This window comes from Pleurodeles waltl, chromosome 5 (assembly GCF_031143425.1).
Source record: "Pleurodeles waltl isolate 20211129_DDA chromosome 5, aPleWal1.hap1.20221129, whole genome shotgun sequence".
Lineage (NCBI taxonomy): Eukaryota > Metazoa > Chordata > Amphibia > Caudata > Salamandridae > Pleurodeles > Pleurodeles waltl.
Window position 1 is genome coordinate 857,173,069 of NC_090444.1, and position 24,410 is coordinate 857,197,478.

General features: G+C 46.5%; 1 protein-coding gene across 1 annotated transcript in view; it reads right to left on the reverse strand.

Moving 5' to 3' along the window:
- LYST (lysosomal trafficking regulator) overlaps positions 1-24,410 on the reverse strand; it is a 2,674,875-nt gene that overhangs the window by 679,291 nt on the left and 1,971,174 nt on the right. The window contains 1 exon segment of the mRNA XM_069234946.1: positions 5,917-6,069. Coding sequence (XP_069091047.1) covers positions 5,917-6,069 — 153 coding nt within the window.

Consider the following 24,410-nt stretch of genomic DNA (forward strand, 5'->3'; position numbering starts at 1 on the left):
CTTTGGGAGAGGGAGTTAACACCCTCTCACTTTGGAAACAGGTGTGACTGGCTTGAGAGGGGTGGCCTCTCCAAGCCACTGGTTTGCTCTGAAGGGCACATTTGGTGCCCTCCATGCATAAACCAGTCCACAATGGTTCAGGAACCCCAAATCCCTGCTCTGGTGCGAAACTGGACAATGGAATGGAGAGTGAACTTCCCCCTGTCCATCACCACCCCAGGGATGGTGCCCAGAGCTCCTCCAGAGGGTCCCTGGGTTCTGCCATCTTGTTTCCAAGGGTGGTAGGGAACTTTGGGAGCATCGGAGTGGCCAGGCCAGGCAGGTGACGTCAGAGCCCCCTCCTAATACGTGTTTACGTGGTTAGGTGCCCAATCTCCCTTTCAGGGCTATTTGGGGTCTTTCTCTTGGGTGGGTCCTCAGATTTGGCTTGCAAGATTCCAGCAGGACTACTCTGCAACCTCTGCTTCGACTTTTGGCCACTGGAACCGTGACTGGACCCTCCAGGAACCAATAAATGCTGCTACAATGAAGAAGACTCTTCTGCAACTTTGTTTCCACGTCTCCTGCCAGCTTTGAAACATTTCCCCGGCCGTGCATCCTCAAAAGACTGTAATTCTTCAGCCTGAAGAAGAAAGAATATCCCTGGGAGTGGAGTCACTCCCCTGCAACCGCAGGCAACTACAACAAGTGACGACCATCAGCGTAGATCTCGTCTCCTGTTGAGCTGTGTGGATCCTGCATCACGGATGGTGGTCCAGAGTAGTCCCATTGTCCTCTCTGCCAACTGCCCAAATTTGGTGGAGGTTAGCCTTTGCATTCCCACATTGGACGGTACCGCCATGCACCATGTCTCTTGCAGCTGCCAAGTCTTGTTTGCATCTCCTCCAAGGGATCTTCATTGCACGTGTAGCTCCATCCCCCGGCACTCCATCCTGCAAAGCACAGTCTCCTGTGTGGTTCTTCTGCGGTGTGGGATCCTCTTTTGTAGTGCTCCGTGGGCTTCTTCTGTGTCTCCTGTATCGTGTCCCCATCCTGTGGGACTCCCGTGGGTGCTGCTTCTGCTCCTGTGGACTCTCTACGATGCTGAGGGTCCCCTGTGACCTCCCCTACTGGGTTGAGTCCTCCTGGGCCTTGATGGTCTTTGGCAGCACCTCTTTTCAACTAACCGCGAGTTTGCCTTTACCAAGGCTTGTTCGTGGAATTCCTGCACCAACACCCGTCTGCAATCTTCCTTCCAGCGTGGGGTTTTATCTGCATCCACCAGGAACTCTTCTCCGGCTCTAGGGTTGATCTGTTCTTCATCACCGTTGACCAACTCCTGCATCCACAGCTGGGTAAGTAATAGCTCCTACTCCTCCTGGACTTTTGTACTTGGTCCCCTCTCTCCACAGGTCTTTTTTCTTCATGAATCCACTGCTGGTTTTCTTACAGTCTTCTCTGGGTGTCTTCTTTTCCTCTTATTGGGTGGTTTGAGGAAAATCCAATTTTTTACTCCTGCATTCCTGGTTGCTGGGGATACTGTGTTACTTACCTCTGTGGTTTTATAGTACTCCCAGCTCCCCTCTACACATTTTACTTACCTAGGTGGGGGTACCCTATTCGCATTTCATTTTTTTAGTATATGGTTGTGCTCCCCCATCGATTATAAAAGATAAATGATAAAGATATATATATATATATAATAATATATATGAAATAAATATGATAAAAATATATTTTTATAACATATACATGTAATAAAAACTATAAATCGTAATTTTAAATAAAAATAAAATATAAATGAATAATATTAAAAAGGAAATATATACACTATGAAATATGATACATAATATAAAATATAAAGAATTAAATATAAAATCAGTATAAATACAATATATAAATATACCAAAAATTAAACATACTACAAATATAAAATGTAACATTTAAAATATAAAACATAAAAATAAAATAATATACAATACTACTAGTATATAATATTATATATGAACACCCGTTTTTGAGCTATAAAAGTGATGATACACAGCAACGAGTCAGAAATATTTGAAAGATGCAATATTTGAAAACGGTCCGTTTTTTACCATTCTGTGGCATTTCCCAGCTTCATAGCCATCGATTTTCAACAGAAATCTGACTTTTTCGCTTGTATTCAAAAGGAAGCTAAATGATGTTTAAAACTCTTCCCACAGCGTTTAAACGCTGTTTTAGGCCTCATTGTTAGCAAACAGGCCATTTTCAGTGACTTTAACCTAGTTTCAAATGTTTGCATTTTCTGCCATTGGAGAGCACTAATTGGTCATTGCTATTTGCACTGCCTTCTAACATTTTCTATGCCTATTTCTGATTGCTAGTGTATGTATTTAGTGTATTACTTACCTGCCAAGAATAGGTCACCTGTCTAGTATTTTATGGTGATTTGTTCCAAAAAATAAAGTACTTTATTTTTGTACAACTGAGTGTTTTCTTTCATGTGTTTAGGTGCTGTGTGACTACAGTGGTATTGCATGAGCTTTGCATGTCTCCTAGATAAGCCCTGGCTGCTCAACCACAGCTACCTCTAAGGAGAGCCTGGCTTCTAGACACTGCCTACACTTCACTAAGAGGGGATACCTGGACCTAGTTTAAGGTGTACGAACCATAGGTACCCACCCATTTGACCAGGGTCCTCGACCCCAGGCTCATTTTGGTTCAAGAGCCCCCATCCCACATGGCCTGGCCTTCACAATTTTTGGGGGGGCGGGAGGAGTGGCTGCATGGTCCCACTCTCCAGGGACCCCATCCCCTGGCTCCTGGCCTAAACATTATATTTTTTGGGAAGGTGGGCCGCGCAGCCCCCCCCCTTACCCTGGCTGTTCTCGGCCCCACGGACCTAGCCGTGACACCTGGTTGCCCCCCAGGGCACCTAGTCAAAATAATTAGGTCCCGCTGGAGGAGCCTGAAAGTCCCCAAGGTCCCAACCAGCTCCCCACCTCCCGAGGGAGCTGGCATTGCTGTCACAGAATGGGAGCTGCTAAAGATTTTCTTGTGAGAGCAATTGCTTCCTCCGTTCCCCTTCCTGCAGGTCTGCAGGCAAGGAAACAGAGGAAAGAAAATGAGTTACTTACCTGTAACTTCAGTTCTCCAATATTGGTATGTTTCATAGATTTGCATGCTTGAATCATCCCCGTCATCGAAGTGGAAGGCCCATGGTACTTTAACATATCAGTCCACATCATTACCATAGGCCCTCAATAACAATGATTATGTCTTTGATAACCTATCTATGTTCTCTATAAAAAAAGGACCAAACATAAACATTAGCCAATCTAGTGACAGCACCCTCTAGAACACTCCCAAGAGAGGCAGAAGGCAGAATCACAAAGATTTTCGAAAATGTGTAAACATTTTTTCATAAGCTACAAGTGGAGCTTCTCAGGTGAGGAGGGAGGGTTGCATGTGAATCTACGAAGGATACCAATACTGGAGAACTGAAGTTACAGGTAAGTAACTCATTTTCTTCTCCAGTATTGGATCTTTCATAGATTCACAAGCTTGAATCAGATTAGCAAGCAGTAAGTGGAATATTTGTCCTAGATGTATTATCGGATGGCGGGTCTTGATATGAAATATATATTTTAAGGTCACATTCATATAGTAATATATATATATATATATATATATATATATATATATATATATATATATATATGTATATATATATAAAACAGTGGATTATTATCCTTTTTAAAAGAGATGGCGGAGCACTGCTTAACCAGCAGCGGCATCAGTGCGTTGAGACGATTCTAGGCAACAGTGTTGAGCGAATGATGGCACACTTCTAGTTACAGCACAACATGTCTAGTCTAAAAGCACACCAGCAAAGACGGCTGTAGATGTAGACTCTGCCCTGGTTGAGTGCGCTCTGACCTTACTCGACAAAGGTCGACCAGCTTTACAGTGACAAAACTGCATTGTGGCTGAAATCCATCTGGCTTTTGTTGCTTTGATCACTCGAGCTCCCATACGCATTTGACTATAGGATCTTCCTGAGAGTCTTTGTATGATGCAAGTAAAACTTGAGGCATCTTTTGAGATCTAATATATGATATGCAAAGATCTTTCCACATATGAGTTTAGATTCGTAAAGAAAATTCTTAAAATTATAGGTTTGTTAAGATGGAAATCGTAAGGCACTTTAGGAATGAACCTCAGGTTTGTTTGAAGAATGATGGCATTATCTGTAAAACATAAGCTAGGTTCCTGTGTAGTAAAGGCCTGAATTTCACTTAATCTTCTGGCGAGTGTAAGAGCTAAGAGTAAAGACACATTCCAAGAGAGGAACTTGAGGTCAGCCTTGTGAATGGGCTCTAATGGTGGTTTCATCAGTTCACCCAAAACTATGTTTAGATGCCATTCAGGTGGCGGAGCCCTCACAGGAGGAAAAGCTCTAAAAAAGGCCGGTTTAATGATTCTGCCAGAACACAAGGAAGAGGAGCCGTGTGAACACATATATCTTGAGATTGCAGCCAGATGCATCCTTATAAACAAATGAGCCTGAGAAAGAAATTAAGTCAGGACCTGTTCAGGTGATATTTGGAACGGACAACAAGCTTGACATCTGCCCCTACAGGCAGAATCTTTTCTATTTTAATCTATATGTTATGCAAATATTGAACCTGATTGTGGTAGATATTAGAATATTGTAAGATATCTTATTTGCCTTGGTAGAAATTGCTGAAACTGATTATGTTGACTAATATTGGCCTTTCAGATTTTGATTTGAGACAGTGATGCTCCTCAATCCAAACACACACTACCCTGGACTTGCTATTGTTATTTCCCATTGTTGTTGTTATAGCCATTTTTATTTATTTTGTAATTTATTTTGTTGTCTTTATTACCTGTTAACTTTATTATCAATATATATGGTGAAAATACGAGGTTGATGATCAGTAGCCTATTCATATATTACCCTGGCAACCTTCGTATGCATAAAGCATAGTATATGTAAGTTTCCTGATTATGACAAGCATAGGCATGATGTGATCATGATTAACGTGTTACTCGTTTAATATCAAATTATCCCTCAGCAACACCATATGTTGAAAAGAAAAAAAGTTGTGTGTGGGAACATGAAGATATTATAACAAAATATAGGACGTAGTGTGGGTATAGCAAATGGTTTTCTATTTCTTTTGTGAAAATGAGCGGCCATAATTTCAAGTTGTGCTTTTAATGATTATTTTATTGGGCTTTTATGTTTTGTATTCTTATGTACTGGGAGGGCAATTAATCCCTGCAGTTAGTTTTTGATGCACTAAAGAGTAATATGTGGTATTGTCCAGGTTCAAATGTTTATATTTGAACTTTCATTATGTCAAGATGTATTGTGTAATTCTGTTGTATTCATATTGATGTACTTTTTATATGGATTGCACTACAGCCCTGAAGAAGTCTATTTTCATAGAAGAAACACGTTGGCTGTCTTCATGTGAAAGGGTGAGCTTTTAACAGCATGGCCAAAAGAAAATGAAGTGATGTGCGGAAAATACATTTTTGGAGACTGACTGGGAATCCTTTGTTTATATAATTGTTGTAGTGCACCTCTATTTTTGAATAATTGTAATATACTTGCTCTAAGGATTATATCTTGGCAGCAGGTACTTTTAGTGAGTGCAAAGAAATAGGAACGGACTCTGGTTGTGGCAACAGGAACATGGGAAAGTTGCGGTGACTTTTGTCTGATGCCATGGTTTTTGGTGTTTTAGTTGTTTAGGACAGAAGACTAGCATGAAGGGCACTAACCAATTTGGTGTGATGACAATCTTGTAACAAGGTAACAACAGAAACAACAGCCAAAGGGACATGTACTTCTTATGCCACAATTTTGTGCGTTGCACAGTTCAGAAACCAATAAAAGATTTTTTTTTAATATTTTACCTTTGTGTTGTCAAACGCCAATAAGAAAGTACATCCATTTGTTAAAAATATCTCAACAGCATTATCTCTTAATTGCCACCAACGCGTATGGACTTCCTTGATCTCTTCATAAGTCCATGAAAAAGACACTGGATCTGTTTCATCATGGAGAGACTAAAACATACAATAAATTCCAATTATTATAAAAAGTCTCCAAGTAGTTTAGAAAACGTATTAGTCCACTCAATGATTGTGAATTTCAGCAAATTTCTCCTAACGATACATTTTATGAAATACTTACATGTTAAAACAATGAAACATGCTTCTAGTTACCCCAGTTTTCAGGCATACACATACATAACCTCTATATGGCTATATTCTTCAAATGATGTACTCACTTTCAGTAACACCTTTTCTGATGGATAGCCTATATTCACACAGAATACCTTTCTATTTGATGAACATCCGAGTAGAACGTTTTCAGCATTTCTTCCAACTGACGTTAGGTGGGGCAACTGTGGAACAAACTGTGCAGCCATGTAGGAAGCCGGCATGTGATGAGTACCTATGGTAATTACACCTTATTCCAGGTATCCCCTCTTAGTGAAGTGCAGGCAGTGTTTAGAAGCCAGGCTCTCTAGAGGTAGCTGTGGATGAACAGCCAAGGCTTATCTAGGAGACATGTAAAGCTCATGCAATCCCACTGTAGTCACACAGCACTTACACACATTATAGAAAACACTCAGTTGTACAAAAATAAAGGAACTTTTTATTTTGGAACAAATCACCACAAAATACTAGACAGATGGCCACCCTTATGAGGTAAGTAATACAATAAATATATACACTAGTACTCAGAAATAGGCATAGAAAATGGTAGAAAGCAGTGCAAATAGCAGTGACCAGTAGTGACCCTAGGGGGAACATAAATCATATTAAAAAAAAAAACTTGAATGCGAACAAAGTACCCTCACCTAGGTAAGTAAAATGTGTAGAGGGGAGTACTAGAAAACCACAGAGGTAAGTAACACAGTCCCCCCCAGCATCCAGAAACGCACATGTAAAAAATGGGATTTTCCCCAAACCACCCAAAAGGAGAAGAAGAAAAAGAAGACACCCAGAGAAGACTACAAGAAACCAGCGGTGGATCCCTGAAGAAAGAAGACCTGTAGAGAGAGGGGACCAAGTCCAAACCTCACAGCGGAGTCCAGGAGGAGCAGGAGCTACTACCTACCCAGCTGTGGATGTAGGAGTTGGTCGACAGTGATGAAGAACAGGTCAGCACTGCAGCCCTGGTGCAGGAGAAAATTTCCAGATGGATGCAAATGAAGCACCACGCTGGAAGAAAGATTGCAGACTGGTGTCTGTGCAGGAACTCCACCAACAAGCCTTGACAAACTCACTATTAGTGGAAAAGAAGTGCTGCCAGGGACTAGCAAGGCCCAGGAGGGGGAGTCACAGAGGACCTTCAGCATCACAGAGAGTCCACATGAGCAGAGGCAGCACCCCCAGGAGTCCCACAGGACGAGGACACACAAGTCGCAGAAGAAGCCCACGCAGCACTACAAAAGAGGATCCCACGCCACAGGAGAACCATACAGGAGGCTGTGATTTGCAGGATGGTGTGCTGGGGGCTGGAGCTACATGTCACTTGAAGATCCCTTGGAGGAGATGCAAAGAAGCCTTGGCAGCTGCAAGAGACGCACTGCAAGGGGTTATTTTCCTGCGTGGAAAGGCAAAGGCTTACCTCCACCAAAGTTGGAAAGCTGGCAGAAAGGACCAAGAGGACTACTCCAGACCAAAACCAGTAAAGCAGGATCCAAACAGCTCAGCAGGAGAGGGGATCGTCGCTTGCGATTGCCGGGGAGTGACTCCTTCACTCCAAGGGAGATTCCTTCTTCTTCTGCAGGCTGAAGAATTGTAGTCTTCTGAGGATGCACGGCCGGGCAAATGTTGCAAAGCTGGCAGACGACATGGAAACAAAGTTGCAGAAGAGCCTTCTTTATTGTAGCAGCGTTTGTTGGTTCTTGGAGGGTCCAGTCGCAGTTCCAGTGGCCAGAGGTTGCAGGAGTCCTGCTGGAATCTTCCAAACCGAATCTGAGGACCCACCCACGAGAGAGACCCTAAATAGCCCTGAAACGGGGATTTCTCACCGAACCAGGTGAGCACCTATCAGAAGGGAGCTCTGACGTCACCTGCCTGGCCTAGCCACTCAGATGCTTCCAGAGTTTCCTGCCAACGTAGGAAACAAGATGGCAGAACCCAGGGACCCTTTGGAGGAGCTCTGGGCACCACCCTTGGGGTGGTGATGGACAGGGCAGTGGTCACTCCCCTTGCCATTGTCCAGTTTTGCACCAGAGCAGGGACTGGGGGTCCCTGAACCGATGTGGACTGGTTTATGCATAGAGGGCACCAAATGTGCCCTTTAAAGAAAACCAGTGGCTTGGGGAGGCTACCCCTCCCACGCCAGACACACTTATTTCCAAAGGGAGAGGGTGTTACCTCCCTCTTCCAAAGGAAGTCCTTTGTTCTGCCTTCCTGGGTTTCATCAGGTTAAGCAGCAGGAGGGCAGATACCTGTCTGAGGGGTGGCAGCGGCTGGGCTGCCCGGAAAACCCTGTAAGACTGGTGGTAGCAATGCTGGGGGTCCTCTAGGGCAGTGGTTCCCAACCTTTTGACTTCTGTGGACCCCCACTTTATCATTACTGGAACCCGGGGACCCCCACTGAATCATTATTAGAATCCAAGGACCCCCTCCACTGACAGCTGGGGCTTAATCTGTTAATATTATTTAATTTTCTAAGCAGTCGCGAACCCCCTGAGGAGGCTTCGCGGACCCCCAAGGGTCCCCGGACCACAGATTGGGAACCACTGCTCTAGGGAGCCCCCAGAGTGCATGGAATCATACTTCCAATACTTGCAACAGTATTGGGGTATGATTCCGACATGTTTGATACCAAACATGCCCAGGTTTGGAGTTACCATTATGTAGATGGATATAGGTAGTGACCTATGTCCAGTACACGCGCAAAATGGCATCTCCGCACTCACTAAGTCCAGGAAAATGGATCTGGAGTTTGTGAGGGCACCTCTGCTAGTGCAGGGGTGCCTTCACACACTGGTAATTGCACCCTGCCCTCTGGGCTGAGAGAGCCTAAATAGGAGTGTCTTCAAGTGAACATAGTGAAAACGGATGATGTACCCATTTCAAGCAGGCTGCAATGGCAGGCCTGCAAAACCCTTTGCATGGGCACCATATGGGTGGCAGAATAACTGCTGCAGCCCATAGGGATCCCCTGGAACCCCAATGCCCTGGGAACCTAGGTACCATATATACTAAGGACTTACATTTGGGGACCAGTATACCAATTGTGGGAAGAAAAAGGTACATTTAGAGGAGAGGGCAAAACTACAGGGGTCCTGGTTAGCAGGAACCGAGTGGAAACAGTCAAACATTCTGACAACAGGCAGAAAATGGGGTTAAGCATGCCAAGAAAGAGGGTACTTTCCTACACCCCCCTCAAAACGAAGGACAAGAAGGCAAACCTTGCCCAGATGAGTCTTCATTGTCTAAGAGGAAATTACTGCATTTGAGTGTTTACTCCCAGGTCTTTGGCTCCACTGTATAGTCCATTCCCTGTAAGCATATGGACCACCTCAACAATTTGGGGTTTTCTCCCTTCATCTGTTTGAGCCATAGAAGGGGCTTGAGGTTTGTTTGAGCAATGAAGTGAGTGCCAAACAGGTATGGCCTCAGCTTCTTCAGACCACAGCAAAGTCCTCTCTTTCCACAGCTGACCAACACTTCTCTCTAGGGGTCAACCCTCTGCTGACAAAAGCAGCTGTGTGATCCCGGCCCTCAGTGTTGAGCTGAGAAATAACTGCCCCAACCCTACCTCCGAAGAATCAGTTTAGACAATTAGGGGGTCATTACGACCCTGGAATATGGAGGTAATTTTGCAAAAGGTACTACCAACAGGCTGGCAGTACCTTTCCCCAAATGATGGCACTGGCAGTTTGGCTCAAGCCGAAACAGCCAATGTACCACTCCGTCCGCCAGGGTGCTAACAGCCGTCGTGTGAGTGGGAATCTCCCTGAGCTCTGCTCAGTTTTCTTCAAATCTTAGGTATGTTACCAACTGCTTCAAACTGGATATGGCTGATACACCTAAAAAGAGGTTATTTAAACCACTGCACTATTTGTGGATAAGAGAGGCTACATGTTGATGATCCCCATAAGGATTGAATCCATTTTCTTCATCCTCACCACAAGGTGAGGGACTGTAAAATTTGCCACACCTTTTCATCGAAGTCTTAAATATCAAGAAGGCATACTTTTAATTTGACTTCAGAAATCTCAGGCCTCTATAACAGTCAGCTCGGAAAAGGTTCTCACTCCTCTACTGTTTCTCACAAGGAACCACCTAAAAGGAAAATCAGAAAAGATTTTTTTTTAAATCTCATCGTGAGACTGCCAAGAGCACTGCTGATAAAGGCAAGAGAGGAACACATGTGGCTACTCACAACGACAACAAGGATAAGTACCACAATAACATCTACTATAGCTTCTCTGACAACAACCTGGACGACACAGTCTACGTTTGCTCTGAAACCTATCCTATCGATGACGACCTCGTTGACGAAGATACATACTTCACTACAAACCTTACCCCTGACGACGGTCCCATCAAGGAAGAGGACTCAGTCGTCCTCCACACTACCATCGATGGCCCTACCGTCGACAGCCCTGCCATGGACGATCCTACTGTCAATGGTTTTCGTTGCAATCTTACCGCCACGAAAACCATGTCGGTATGCACTATCCATGCCAGGGAATTCCTTCCCTGGCACAGATAGGGGTCTCCCCTACCCCCCACCCCAGAGTCCTCCTCCACCCTCCCCCTCCCACGACATCCACACATGCACTTGCGCACACATACACTTATCCACACACGCATACCCACATCCATCCACGCATGCACACACATATACCCACATACCACAATATACATTGATGGTGGTAGCCACGGCGATGGTATGTTGGCGGCCATCGCCATGGCAGTAGACAGCGTTTGCAGCCATTTTCATAATGAGGGCCTTAATGTCTTGGAATAGTCAGGGCTTTTTTTACACAGGTGCAGAGCACATGGCCTGTTTAAGGTCCTCAAAAGCTTTTTAACAGCTAGCTGTCCGTAATACTTTTTTGGGAATCTTTTTAGATGTGAGGTCATTAGGAGGGGCTCCAATGGAGCCATAATTCTTGATGAACCTCCTTTAGTACCCAGAGAGGCCCAGGAAGGCTCTCACCTGGGTTTGGGTTGTAGGGGGAGTCCATTCTAAGACAGTGTGGATCTTCCCCTGCAATGGTTGAATCTCAATTCAACCTACCAAGTGGCCCAGATACAGAACCTTCCCCTGCCCTATCTGGCACTTGGTGGCCTTGATAGTGAGGCTTGCCTTCTGCAGGGTCTCCAAAACATTACGTAGGTGGACCAGATGGTCATCCCAGGTTGAGCTAAAGACAGCTATGCCATCGAGATAGGCTGCACTACAGGCTTCCAAACCCTAGAGGACTGTATTCACCAGCTTCTGGAAAGTGTGAGGTGCATTCTTCAAACCAAAGGGCATAACAGTAAATTGATAATGCCCTCCAATGGTTGAGAATGCAGTTTTTGGTTTTGCATCCTGTGACAATTTGATCTCCCAAAATCCTGCAGTCAAGTCAAAGTTCCTAAGATACTTGACAGATGCCAGTGTATATATCAGCTCTTCTATCATAGGCATAGGGTGAGCATCAGTCTTTGTGACAGTGTTGAGCCCTCTGTAATCTACACAGAACCTCATTTCCTTTTTCCAATTTTGGGAGTGAGGTTTTGGTACCAGCACCACTGGGCTAGCCCAGCGTCTGTCACAGTGCTGAATCACTTCTAGGTCAACCATCTTTTGCACTTCAGCTTTGATGCAATCCCTAACATGATCAGGTTGCCAGTACATTTGACATTTAACAGGCAAACTGTCTCCTGTGTCAATGGTGTGTTCCCACCATGTTGTCTGACCAGGTGTCAGAGAAAACAGTTCAGAGAACTGCCCTAGGAGGTTCCTGCAGTCTTGTTTTTGAGACTCAAAAAGGCAGTCTGCTAGGACTGCTCCATCCACTGAGCCATTAGCTGCAGTGGTGGAGAGGAGATGAGGGAGAGGGTCACTCTCTTCTTCCTGTCCCTCATCAGTTGCCATGAGCAGAGTCAGATCAGCCCTGTCATAGTAGGATTTAAGGCGGTTCACATGAAGCACCCTGAGGGGGCTTCTGGGAGTGCCAAGGTCCACTAACTAGGTGACCTCACCCTTTTTCTCCACTATAGTGTGGGGACCACTCCATTAGTCTTAGAGTGCCCGAGGAGCCACAAGCTCCAGGACCCACACTTTCTGTCCTGGCCAGTAAACAGTTAGGACAGCCTTCTTTTGCAGTTCGTGGCTGACCTGAAGGTTTTTAGTGGCCTTCCTCACGTACTTAGTCATCCTGGATCTGAGGCCAAGGACATAATCCACATTGTCTTGTCTAGGGGGCTTATGAGATTCCCCCATCTTCCTCTTACAAGTGAAAGTGGAACGCTAACAGGGTGACCAAACATCAGTTCAAAGGGGCTGTAGTCCACTCCTTTCTGAGGAACCTCCCTGTAGGCAAACAGGAGGCACGGCAATACGATATCCCATCTCCTCCGGAGTTTTTCAGAGAGTCCCATAATCATGCCTTTGAGAGTTTTATTAAATCTTTCAACTAAACTATTGGTTTGGGGGTGTTAAGGGGTAGTGAACATGTAAATAACACCACATGACTTCCACATCGCCCTAAGGCATGCAGATGAGTCACCAACCGCCAGCCTGTCCATGGTGGTAAACACCGCCATGGAAAGGCTGCTGGTTAGGGGGACTCGGGGTGCCCCTGCACTTGGCATGGGCAGTGCAGGGTCCCCCAGGCACAGCCGCATCGCGAATTCCACTGCCCGAATTACGGGCAGTGAAATGCACGACAGGTGCTGCTGCACATCAACATTGCCGCTGGCTCTATTATAATCGTATCGTATCATAATAGGGGGCAAAGCATACAGCCAGCACTGGCGGTATGTGGGCTCCCGCGGCTTGTAATGAGGGCCATAATGTTTGTACCTCTGTCTGATACCACCTCTTTTGGAAAGCCCATCCTTGAGAAGATTCCCAGGAGGGCCTTTGCCACTGAAGGAGCTGTAGTGGTCCTTAGAGGTATAGCCTCTGGATACCTGGTGACATGGTCCACCACCACCAGTATGAATCTGTTTCCAGAGGCAGTGGGCAGGTCTAGGGGGCCAACAATATCCACCCCAACCCTCTCAAAAGGAACACCAACCAATGGTAGCAGAATTAGGGAGACCTTTGGGGTGTCACCTGTCTTGCCACTGGCTTGGAAGGTGACACAGGAGCGTCAAAACTCCTTTGTATCTTCAAACATATGGGGCCAGTGAAAGAGTGGGACAAGTCTGTCCCAAGTCTTGTTTGCCCCAGGTAACCTGCCAGTGGTATGTCATGTGCAAGGGTCAACAAAAATTCTCTGTACTGCAGAGGTACTACCAACCTCCTAGGGGAACCAGGTTTGGGTTCCCTTGCTTCGGAGTGTAAGAGGTTGTCTTACCAATACACCTTGGGGGTGCCACTGACATTCCCTGCTTCCTGAAGGACAGCTTGTTGTCTTAACCCTTCCAGTGTGGGACAGGTGTGCTGTGCCCTACTGAACACCTCCCTGGCAGGCCCCCCTGTACCTTCAAGTTCACCTGTATCAGCTTTCAACTCTTCTGGTGTAGGTTCTACCAAGGGAGTGGATTCCTCCTCCTCGAAGGTGGAATCCTCAAAGGAGGGAGGAATAAGGGCAACTTTTTGCCCTTTTTACCCTTGGCTTTGGGAGCCTCTTGGGGCAATTGTTTGAGGCTCCAAGATTCCTTTTTCTTTTTCCTTCTTGGCCTGAGCCCTGGTCAAAGCAAAAGCATGCCCTGGGATGCCTAACATTCCTGCATGGGCTACAACTCCACTTCAGCCCAAGCTGAAGTCTCCAAGTCATTCCCCAAGAGACACTCTACAGGTAAGTCTGTGGACACTATAACCTTCTTTGGGACAGTAACTCCCCCACCCCCGACCCCCACCAGCTGAAATCAACAACTGCCATGGGGTGGCATACAGTGTTGCTGTGGGTGTCAGTCACTTGGTACTGATAACCTAGTAGGTGTTGCTCAGGGGACACCGGTTTTTCAGTCACCATGGTGACACTGGCACCTGTGTCCCTGTAGGTCTCTGCCTGAACACCATTAATCAACGGCAGCTGCCTCTACTTACTCATGTTAAGGGGACAGGCATCAAGGGTGGCAAAATCAATGCCCCCATCTGAGACTAAAACAGCCTCAGTAGCTTTCCTAACTAAGCCAGCCCCCACTACTCTTCCTAATGTGAGCCCAGCTACACCCTTGGAATGGCTATTACTGACTGAACCACCACTGCCGTTCTTACTAAGGGCACTAGTGGTAGAGGTGGGGGCTGTAGTGGTAGGTGGTTTGGTGCTTTTCTTAGGGCAGGAGCTGTCTCCTGGCCTATGGCCCTTGCTCCTAGAGAGGTAGCACAAAGGCTTTTTGTTATGGGAAGAGGAAGAGGATTTGGACCCATCCTCAGACTAATTCTGTGGGCCTGATTAAGACTCTTTAGGTTTAGCTTTGTCCCCACCCTTGTCCTGAGACTTACCTATTTCCCTTTTCTAGCCCTTGTCACCCCGAGTGTGAGCTTTTCTGCTCACCCTTCTTCTGACCTACTTGTCTGCATTCATTCCCAATTCTTGGGGAAAGGTCATATCAGAGTCTACCAAGTACTGGTGCAACAAATCAGACACACAATTATTCAGTATATGCTCTCTTAAAATACAATTGTGAAAACCCTCATTATTCTGACTTTGCTACCACGTACCCAGCCCTCCAAGGCCTTCACAGAGCAGCCCACAAAATCAACCCAATCTTGGGAGGACTCTCTCCTGGTCTCTCTCAACTTAATTCTAAACTGTTCAGTCGTAAGACCATATCCATCTAACAGAGCAGACTTTAAAACTGTTTAATTGTCAGCATCCTCCTCTCTGACAGTAAGCAGCCTATCCTTACCCTTGTCAGAGAAGGAGAGCCAAAGGATAGCAGCCCACTGCCTCTGGGGGACCCTCCGAACTTTGCAGTCCCTTTCCAGAGCAGAGAACCACTTATGGATGTCATCCCCCAACTTGTGGGGGGGAACAACTTTGCTAAGGTTTCTAAAATCAAGAGTCCTCCCTGACCCTTGGTTCCCTGAAACCAAAGCTGCTGCCACTATGGGGTTTTAACCCCAATCAGTGCCTTTGTCTCCACTGCCAAGGCCTCCCTGTCCAGGGCTAGCTGTTGCTGATGCAGCCTCAGCTTGGCCTCCTCCAACCTCAGTTTCCTATGTTCCCCTTTTAAGGAGTCATCTTCTGGTGTTGAGCAGTTTGTCCCCTCAGATACAGAGGTGACAGAGTGGCAGGTTGAGGATCTGTCTCTAGGCTTGGTAACCCTCTGAACTAGTCCCTTGGGAACAAAGGAGGGCCTACTAACATGGCCATCTTTGGCACCATCTGTAGTGCTCCCAGCTACACTAGGGGGTTTACTAGAGACCCTGTGATTCTCTGAGGGACCCTCCTCAGCATTCGGATCTTCTCTTTCTAGCACCGGGGGATTAGGATCTATCTCTTCTTCCTTCTCCCCTGCCCATCAGCTTGATCCTGGTCATCCTGGAGGACAAGTCCCAAGAGCAGACTCTTATTAGGGTTCCTCCTTGTCTTCAGTTTCCTACTCTTACACACTTCCCTCAGTTCCTGAAAGGTACGGTCTACATAGAGAGAACCCATGTTCTGAGATGTGTTATGTACTGAAGTAGAGTGGTGTGGGGCATGCCTAACCTCCCTAAACTCTAGTATCTCTTACAAAAGTTTGGGGTAAGGGCTATGCCCAGACCCCTCTCTTACCCAAACCGTAGAGATTATGTCCTGACACTAGGTGTATGTGTAAATTCCTAGGTAATAAGTGGTCTTTCCTGTGGAAAGTACCAAGGGACAGAGTGGTAAGGCAATTGCAAGTGCTTATTCCACCGCTGCACCACCAATGTAGGAAGCTTGCCTGGTATGTGGTGGCTACCTATGGTACTTACACCTTATACCAGGTCCAGGTATCCCCTCTTAGTGAAGTGTAGGCAGTGTCTAGAAGCCAGGGTCTCTAGAGATAGCTGTGGATGAGCAGCCAAGGCTTATTTAGGAAACATGCAAAGCTCATGCAATACCACTGTTGTCACACAGCACTTACACACATGAAAGAAAACACTCAGTTGTACAAACATAAAGGTACTTTAGTTTTGGAACAAATCACCACAAAATACTAGACAGGTGACCCACCCTTAGGAGGTAAGTAATACACTAAATATATATACTAGCAATCAGAAATAGGCATAGAAAACATTAGAAAACAGTGCAAATAGCAATAACCAATAGTGACCCGTGGGGAGCACCAAACAAATATTTTAAAAAATGGAATGCGAACAAGGTACCTCCACTTAGTTAAGTAAAATGTGCAGAGGGGAGCTGGGAGTACTAGAAAACCACATAAGTAACACAGTACGCTCCCCGGCCAGGAATGCAGGAGTAAAACACTGGATTTTCCCCAAATCACCCAAAAAGGAGGAAAAGAAGAAAAAGAAGACATCCAAAGAAGAATGTAAGAAAACCAGCAGTAGATTCCTGAAGAAAGAAGACCTGTGGAGAAAGGGGGCGAAATCCAAGAGTCACAGTGGAGTCCAGAAGGAGTAGGAGCTACTACCTACCCAGCTGTGGATGCAGGAGGTGGTCGATGGTGATGAAGAACAGGTCAACACTGCAGCCCTGGAGCCGGAGAAGACTTCCTGATGGATTCAAATAAAGCCCCACACTGGAAGGAAGATTGCAGATGGGTGTCGGTGCAGGAATACCACCAATAAGTCTTGGCAAAGGCTTGTGGTTAGGAGAGAAAAGAGGTGTTGCCAAGGACCAGCAAGGCCCAGGAGGACCACAGGAGCAGATACAGCACCCCCAGGAGTCCCACAGGACGAGGACACAAGAGTCGCAGAAGAAGCATGTAGGAGGCTGGCCTGGCTTATAGTTGGTAGCTGAGGGTACTTACCTTGCGCCAGGCCCCGTTATCCGCTATTAGTAAATTACTAGTGTTCTAGCAGCTTACGCTCATAAAGTTAGCTATAGCAGAGCAGCGTAGGCTGAACTAGGAGACATGCAAAGCTCCTACGATACCACTTATATTATATAGCACTATATCATAAGAATCACAATACTCAGTGTTACTAAAAATAAAGGTACTTTATTTTAGTGAGAATGTACCAAAAAATATCTCAGAGGATATATACACACAAACCAAAATCAGGTAAGTAAACAGTTAGAAAAGTACTGCAAACACTGTAGAATACAATAGGATGCAACAGGCCCAGGGGCAACACAAACCATATACTAAGAAAGTGGAATGCGAACCACCTAGTGTAGTGTGTAGGGGGTCGCTGGGAGTGTAAGAATACACTAAGGGTGTCAAAGATACCCCACCCCAAGACCCTGAAAAGTAGGAGTAAAGTTACCCTACTTCCCCAGAAACACACAAAAGTCATAATAGGAGATTCTGCAAAGACAACAACTGACTGCAAAGCACTGAAGACGGATTCCTCGACCTTAAGGCCTGCAAAGGAAAGGGACCAAGTCCAAGAGTCACGAAAGTGTCCAGGGGGTCAGTAGCCCACTAAACCCCAGATGAAGGTGCAAAATGGCTGCCTCCGAGGGGAAGAAGCTGAAGATTCTGCAACAACTGAAGATGCCAGGAACTTCTCCTTTGCACAGAAGATGTCCCGCGGCGTGCTGGAGGATGCAGAGTTGTTTCCACCCAGAAAGACCAAAAACATGCCTTGCTAGCTGAATAGGTTGCGGTTGAAGAAAATGGGTGCTGCCTGGGCCCAGGAAGGACCAGGAGGTCGCCCCTTGGAGGAGGAGACAGAGGGAGCGCTCAGCAGCACAGAGAGCCCACGCAGAAGCAGGCAGCACCCGCAGAAGCACTTGAACAGGCGTTCAAGAAATCTGAGCAGGACGGTCGTCTCAACACTACAAAGGAGGGTCCCACGAAGTTGCTGGTCAACTCAGCGAGTTGAGCAATGCAGGACGGAGTGCTGGGACCTGGGCTATGCTGTGCATGAAGGATTGCTTGCAAAAGTGCACAGAAGCTCTAGCAGCTGCAGTTCACACAGTACACAGGATTACTGTCTGGCATGGGGAGGCAAGGACTTACCTCCACCAAATTTGGACAGAAGAACCACTGGACTGTCTGGGTCACTTGGATCCAGCTCCTGTGTTCCAGGGACCACGCTCGTCGAGATGAGAGGGGGCCCAGAGGACCAGTGAAGCAGAAATTTGGTGCCTGCGTTAGCAGGGGGAAGATTCAGTCGACCCACGGGAGATTTCTTCGTGGCTTCCAGTGCAGGGTGAAGGTAGACAGCCCCCCAAGCATGCACCACCAGGAAACAGTTGAGAAAGCCGGCAGGATTAGGAGCTACAATTTTGCTGGTAGTCGTCTTGCTACTTTGTTGCAGTCAGCGGTCGATCCTTTGCAGAAGTGGAAGAGAGAGATGCAAAGGAACTCTGGTGAGCTCCTGCATTCGTTATTTGAAGAGAAACCCACAGGAAAGACCCTAAATAGCCCTCAGAGGAGGATTGGCCACCTAACCAGGAAAGCACCTGTCAGAAGGGGTCTCTGACGTCACCTGCTGGCACTGGCCACTCAGAGGCCTCCATTGTGCCCTCACAGCTCTGCATATAAGATGGCAGAGGTCTGGGACACACTGGAGGAGCTCTGGGCACCACCCCTGGAGTGGTGATGGACAGGGGAATGGTCACTCCCCTTTCCTTTGTCCAGTTACGCGCCAGAGCAGGGGCTGGGGGATCCCTGAACCAGTGTAGACTGGCTTATGCAAGGAGGGCACCATCTCTGCCCTTCAAACCATTTCCAGAGGCTGGGGGAGGCTACTCCTCCCCAGCCCTTAACACATATTTCCAAAAGGAGAAGGTGTAACACCCTCTCTCAGAGGGAATTCTTTGTTCTGCCTTCCTTGGACTGGGCTGCCCAGACCCCAGGAGGGCAGAGACCTGTCTGAGGGTTGGCAGCAGCGGTAGCTGCAGTGAAAACCCCAGAGAGCTAGATTGCCAGTACCCGGGTCCATGCTGGAGCCCCGGGGATGCATTGGATTGGCACCCCAATACCAGATTTGGCATGGGGGGACAATTCCATGATCTTAGACATGTTAGATGGCCATATTCGAAGTTACCATTGTGAAGCTACATATAGGTTTTGACCTATGTGTAGTGCACGCGTGTAATGGTGTCCCCGCACTCACAAAGTCCGGGGAAATTGCTCTGAACAATGTGAGGGCACCTTGGCTAGTGCCAGGGTGCCCTCACACTTAGTCTGAGGATGCACGGCAGGGAAAAATGTTGCAAAGCTGGCAGGAGACGTGGAAACAAAGTTGCAGAAGAGTCTTCTTCGTTGTAGCAGCGTCTGTCGGCTCCTGGAGGGTCCAGTCGCAGTTCCAGTGGCCAGAAGTTGAAGCAGAGGTTGCAGAGGAGTCCTGCTGGAATCTTGTAAGCCTAATCTGAGGACCCACCCAAGAGAGAGACCCCAAATAGCCCTGAAAGGGGGATTGGTCACCTAACCAAGGAAGCACCTATCAGGAGGGGGCACTGACGTCAGCTGCCTGACCTGGCCACTCAGATGCTCCCTGAGTTCTCTGCGAACCATGGAAGAAAGATGGCAGAAAACAGGGACACTTCGGAGGAGCTCTAGGCACCACCCCTGGGGTGGTGATGGACAGGGGAGTAGTCACTCCCCTTTCAGTTATCTAGTTTCGCGTCAGAGCAGGGACTCGGGGTCCCTTATCCAGTGTGGAATGTTGTGTGCACAGAGAGCACCAAAGGTGCCCTTCAGAGCAAACCAGTGGCTTGGGGAGGCTACCCCTCCCAAGCCAGTCACACCGGGTGTTACCTCCCTCTCCCAAAGGAAATCCTTTGTCCTTCCTTCCTGGGCTTCATCAGATCAAGTAGCAGGAGGGCAGAAACCTTTCAGAGGGGTGGCAGCAGCTGGGCTGCCCGGAAAACCCTGTAAGACTGGTGGTAGCAATGCTGGGGGTCCTCTAAGGATTCCCCAGAGTGCCTGGAATCATACTTCCAATACTTGCAATTTTATTGGGGTATGATTCCAACATGTTTGATAAAAAACATGCCCATGTTTGGAGTTACGATTATGTAGCTGGACATAGGTGATGACCCATGCCCAGTACACACATAAAAAGGCATTCCCGCAATAACAAAGTCCAGGAAAATGGATCTGGAGTTTGTGGGGGCACCTCTGCTAGTGCAGGGGTGCCCTCACACACTGGTTCCTGCACCTTGCCCTAAGGGCTGAGAGGGCCTACCACAGGGGTGACTGATAGTGACATGGTGTAGTGACCTGCAGTGAAAATGGGTGCATGCACCCGTTTCATGCAGGTTGCAATGGCAGGCCTGCAGAACCATTTGCATGGGCTCCCCATGGGTGGCAGAATAACTGCAGCAGCCCATAGGGATTCCCTGGAACCCCAATGCCCTGGGTACCTAGGTAACATATACTAGGGACTCTCATGGGGGGACCAGTATGCCATTTGTGGGAAGAAAAAGGTACAATTTAGAGGAGGGAGCAAAACTACTGGGTCCTGGTTAGCAGGAGCCCAGTAGAGTCAGTCAAACATACTGACAACAGGCAGAAAATGGGTAACCATGCCAAGAAAGAAGGTATTTTCCTACAATCCACAAGACTTGCAAGCCCCAAAAGTACAGGACCGTCTTCTTATATACAATTCCGACACTGATTAAGTCAGTTGTACCTAATTTCTCTGACCCACAGAAACCAGGCAAAAAGATAGAGCTAATGCATAATATTCAAAATGCAATAGTGTAAAACGTTTCATTTTTCAGATTGTTTGTTTTGCCATTGCCCCGTTTTTCAGTCTCTATATTAAAAAAACCTCATCTTTTTACAGCCCAGCTGAGATAGATAATGGCAGCAGCTTGATGGGTGAGAGGGCAGATAAAACCAGGCAAAAATATCTTTCGGTAGTTAAGACAATTCAGAAACCATTTTTGGGAGAAAACTGGGAAGAGACCATAAAGCCATTTAATCCGGAGAAACCAATGCTGTAAGCCTGCAGCCTGTGGCTCTCACACTTCTAGCAAGGAAAATGAGGTCAGGATATGCAACAAGAATGTTCGAACATTCCTATTAGGAAATAAAGAACTACACTGAGATTTCTACTTAAGGGCAGTCCAAAACCTTTTACTAGGGAGACATTTCAGTAACTCCAAGTTCCACGAAAGATACACCTATTCAAGGCTGTTAGGGCCGGATTATGATGTGGCTAGTGTATTCTAACCGTGCGTAAACTCCTGTTTGCACATGGGTTGGAATTTTTCTAGTAAAAAGGTATTTAACATATCTGAATAATTAGAGAGACTCTAGTTCTTCCCTGTCTTTCGGGGATATACTCAGGAGATCAAGCCATTGTAAGAACGTCCCTATCTGTGGCGTACCATGCACCATCAGTCTCTGATATAAATGGGCCAGAAATTCTGACAAACTGTCATTGATACTAGCCTGTGGCATCGCCATCGTCCCACCAGGCCTGTTTAAAGTCAAAATCAATGGTACAAGAGTCTGCCTTTTTAGGAGCCAGCCTACATGTTATCCAGATTTAGCAACCTCCCTGTTTAATATTTGCCTATATTTTGTCAGAGTGTGTCTGTCCAATGCACCCCATGCCTTTGCTATGATTTAGCTAAGTACCACTTGAGTTTTTTCCTTGAACAGTATCTGTGGCTTCCTGCACCTCAAATTGTGCTAATCTTGCCTTCTGCTGGGACAAGGAGCACTCAAAATATCAAGTCCTGTATTTCAGACATGTATTTCCCCCCTTATCACTGCCTCCCATTCCGTTGATCTGGTAGTTGTTAACGTTTTCAAATAACTCTCCAAGACCACTATAATATCCGCATGTGACGTGACACTGCATCACTGAGTGCCTCTGGGCTCTGTCAAAAAGTTGGTAGCTGCTTTCGCCATCTGTTCCCTTCACAGATGATTATATGAGGGGAGTAATCAAATACAAATCTACTTAAATACTGCACATCCTGCAACTTGGTAACAAATTCTCTGGACATCAAAATGTGGTCCAATCTGCTATAGGTGTGCGAGTTAAAAAAAATAAAATAACACAAATATTGCCTGTACATCAGATGCATAGATCACCAAATGTCAAGGCATTCCAATCTCTCCATCACCTCGGACAATGCAGCAGTCTTCACCGACTTTGTATAAAAGATTGGTGGTAGGTTTGCCTATCATGTCGCCATTTTGAACACAATTAAAATCTCCCAGACCCACCGGAGTATCAATTCAAACCGTTTTCACCAGGTGGCACAGTCATCCATGTTTGGAGCATTGGATTTTAAAATACAATCCTGGAACCCGGACCTGGTAGTCCGGACACAAAACATACCCTACCTTTACATCAGCTTGGGCGTGCCTGTGCTGGAAGGGTATCCTTGGGGGCCATTAACATTCAAACTCCTCTGGCATATGAGGGATACGCGGAGGAAAACATCTGACCTCTCCACTCCTTTTTTAATGTTTTTGCCTCTACATCTGTTAGACGGGTCTGCTGGAGTATAGCAATTCCTGAACTATGTTACTGAAGTTGGGTATATGCCCTATATCTTTGTGTGTATGCATTCAGCCCTCTGACATTCCAGGTACTTATCTGTAGAAATCTAGCAAAGTTATCAGCCATCAGTATATGTAAAGGGAAGGAAGGTACAGTTTCTCCCCCAATATTTTAGCATTTTGCTGCTGGACTCAAAAGTCAGTACATGTGGCAGAAATGTCTCATTTGAGAATGCATTCATGTGGGTGAACAGCCCAACTTCCCATCTCTCTCCCCCAGGTAAACATGCTGCAGACTATGAATCTGGTGCTTTCCCATACCTGTCCAAATGTAGGCGCTAAAAAGGCCTATATGTTTCCTCTAGAGGTGATATGGTCAGAGAACCAAACAAGTAAGGCTTCAGAGAGTCAGGCCTTCGATAACTCTATTCCCTAATTCTGTTCAGCAGCAGCACTACCTCATTTGTTAGTTCTCCTCTCTCATAGCTTCTGATCAGTGGGGCTCTCGTCTCCTGATTTTCCCTTGTTTTATGTATGAACAGAATCTGAAGCTTTGGCCAACAACCTTTGGACTGTTGAGATATTGTGTCTCAGACCCTTTTTACGCATTAGCTATGTTTGCCTCCTCCTCATACTCTTCCCCATTCCTCAGTAAACAAAAACTATCAAATAGTACTCAGTTCACTGCACTGATCTAGTTTTTCTTGGCCCACATAAGCAGAGTCTGCCCAGCCCTGTGTGCTGACACAAACGTGCAAGTTACTCACCTTCGGTAACAATATATCTGGTAGAGACATATTCTAGTTAGATTCCTTACCTTTTGAATTTCCCCAGGCGTCAGACGGGATCCGGAGACTTTTTCTTCGAGCAGTACCTCTGCGTGCCGTTAGGTGGCGTTGGTTGACTCCGCGGGCGTCGGTCCCATCGTTCTCGTCGTGATGACGTTGCGGTCGTATAAAGGCACCAGCCCGGTGTGCTGACGCCAGTTTGTTTTCACGACTTTCCATGCCAGAAGCGCGGAGCCATGAAGTACACTGATAGAGGTGTGCCAAAACTAGGGCCCTTTAAGGTAAGTTCCAGGCCCTAGAAATCAGTTCGCAGAACGGGAAGGATGGGCTGGTCGGTAAGGAATCTGTAAATAGAATATGTCTCTACCAGATATATCATTACCGAAGTTAAGTAACTTGTACATCTGATAGAGACTTCTAGTTGCAGATTCCTTACCTTTTGAATAGATAACCGAGCAATACCATCCCCGGTGGAGGGCTGCAAACCAAGATCACACCAGGAAGTCCTGTAGGACCGAACGACCAAAGTAGTCGTCCTCACGGACCTGACTGTCCAGGCAGTAGTGCTTGGTGAACATGTGCAGAGATGCCCACATGCAACCTGACAGATATCCAGGACTGGAATGCCTTGTACTAACACTGTGGTAGCTGCAGTTGCTCTAGTTGATTGAGCTCACAAACCCTCCAAGGGTTGCTTCTTTGCCAAAGCGTAGCACATTTTGATGCATAGGAGGACCCATCGGGAAATGGTTTTCTTTTGCACTGTCTTCACCCCCTACATATCCCACAAAAAATTGATCGTCCAACTGGAAGTCTTTAGTGCGATCAAGGTAGAACTTTTTGGATCCAGGTGGTGGAGTCTTTCCTCCTCATGTGAGGGATGTGGGGGTGGGTAAAAAG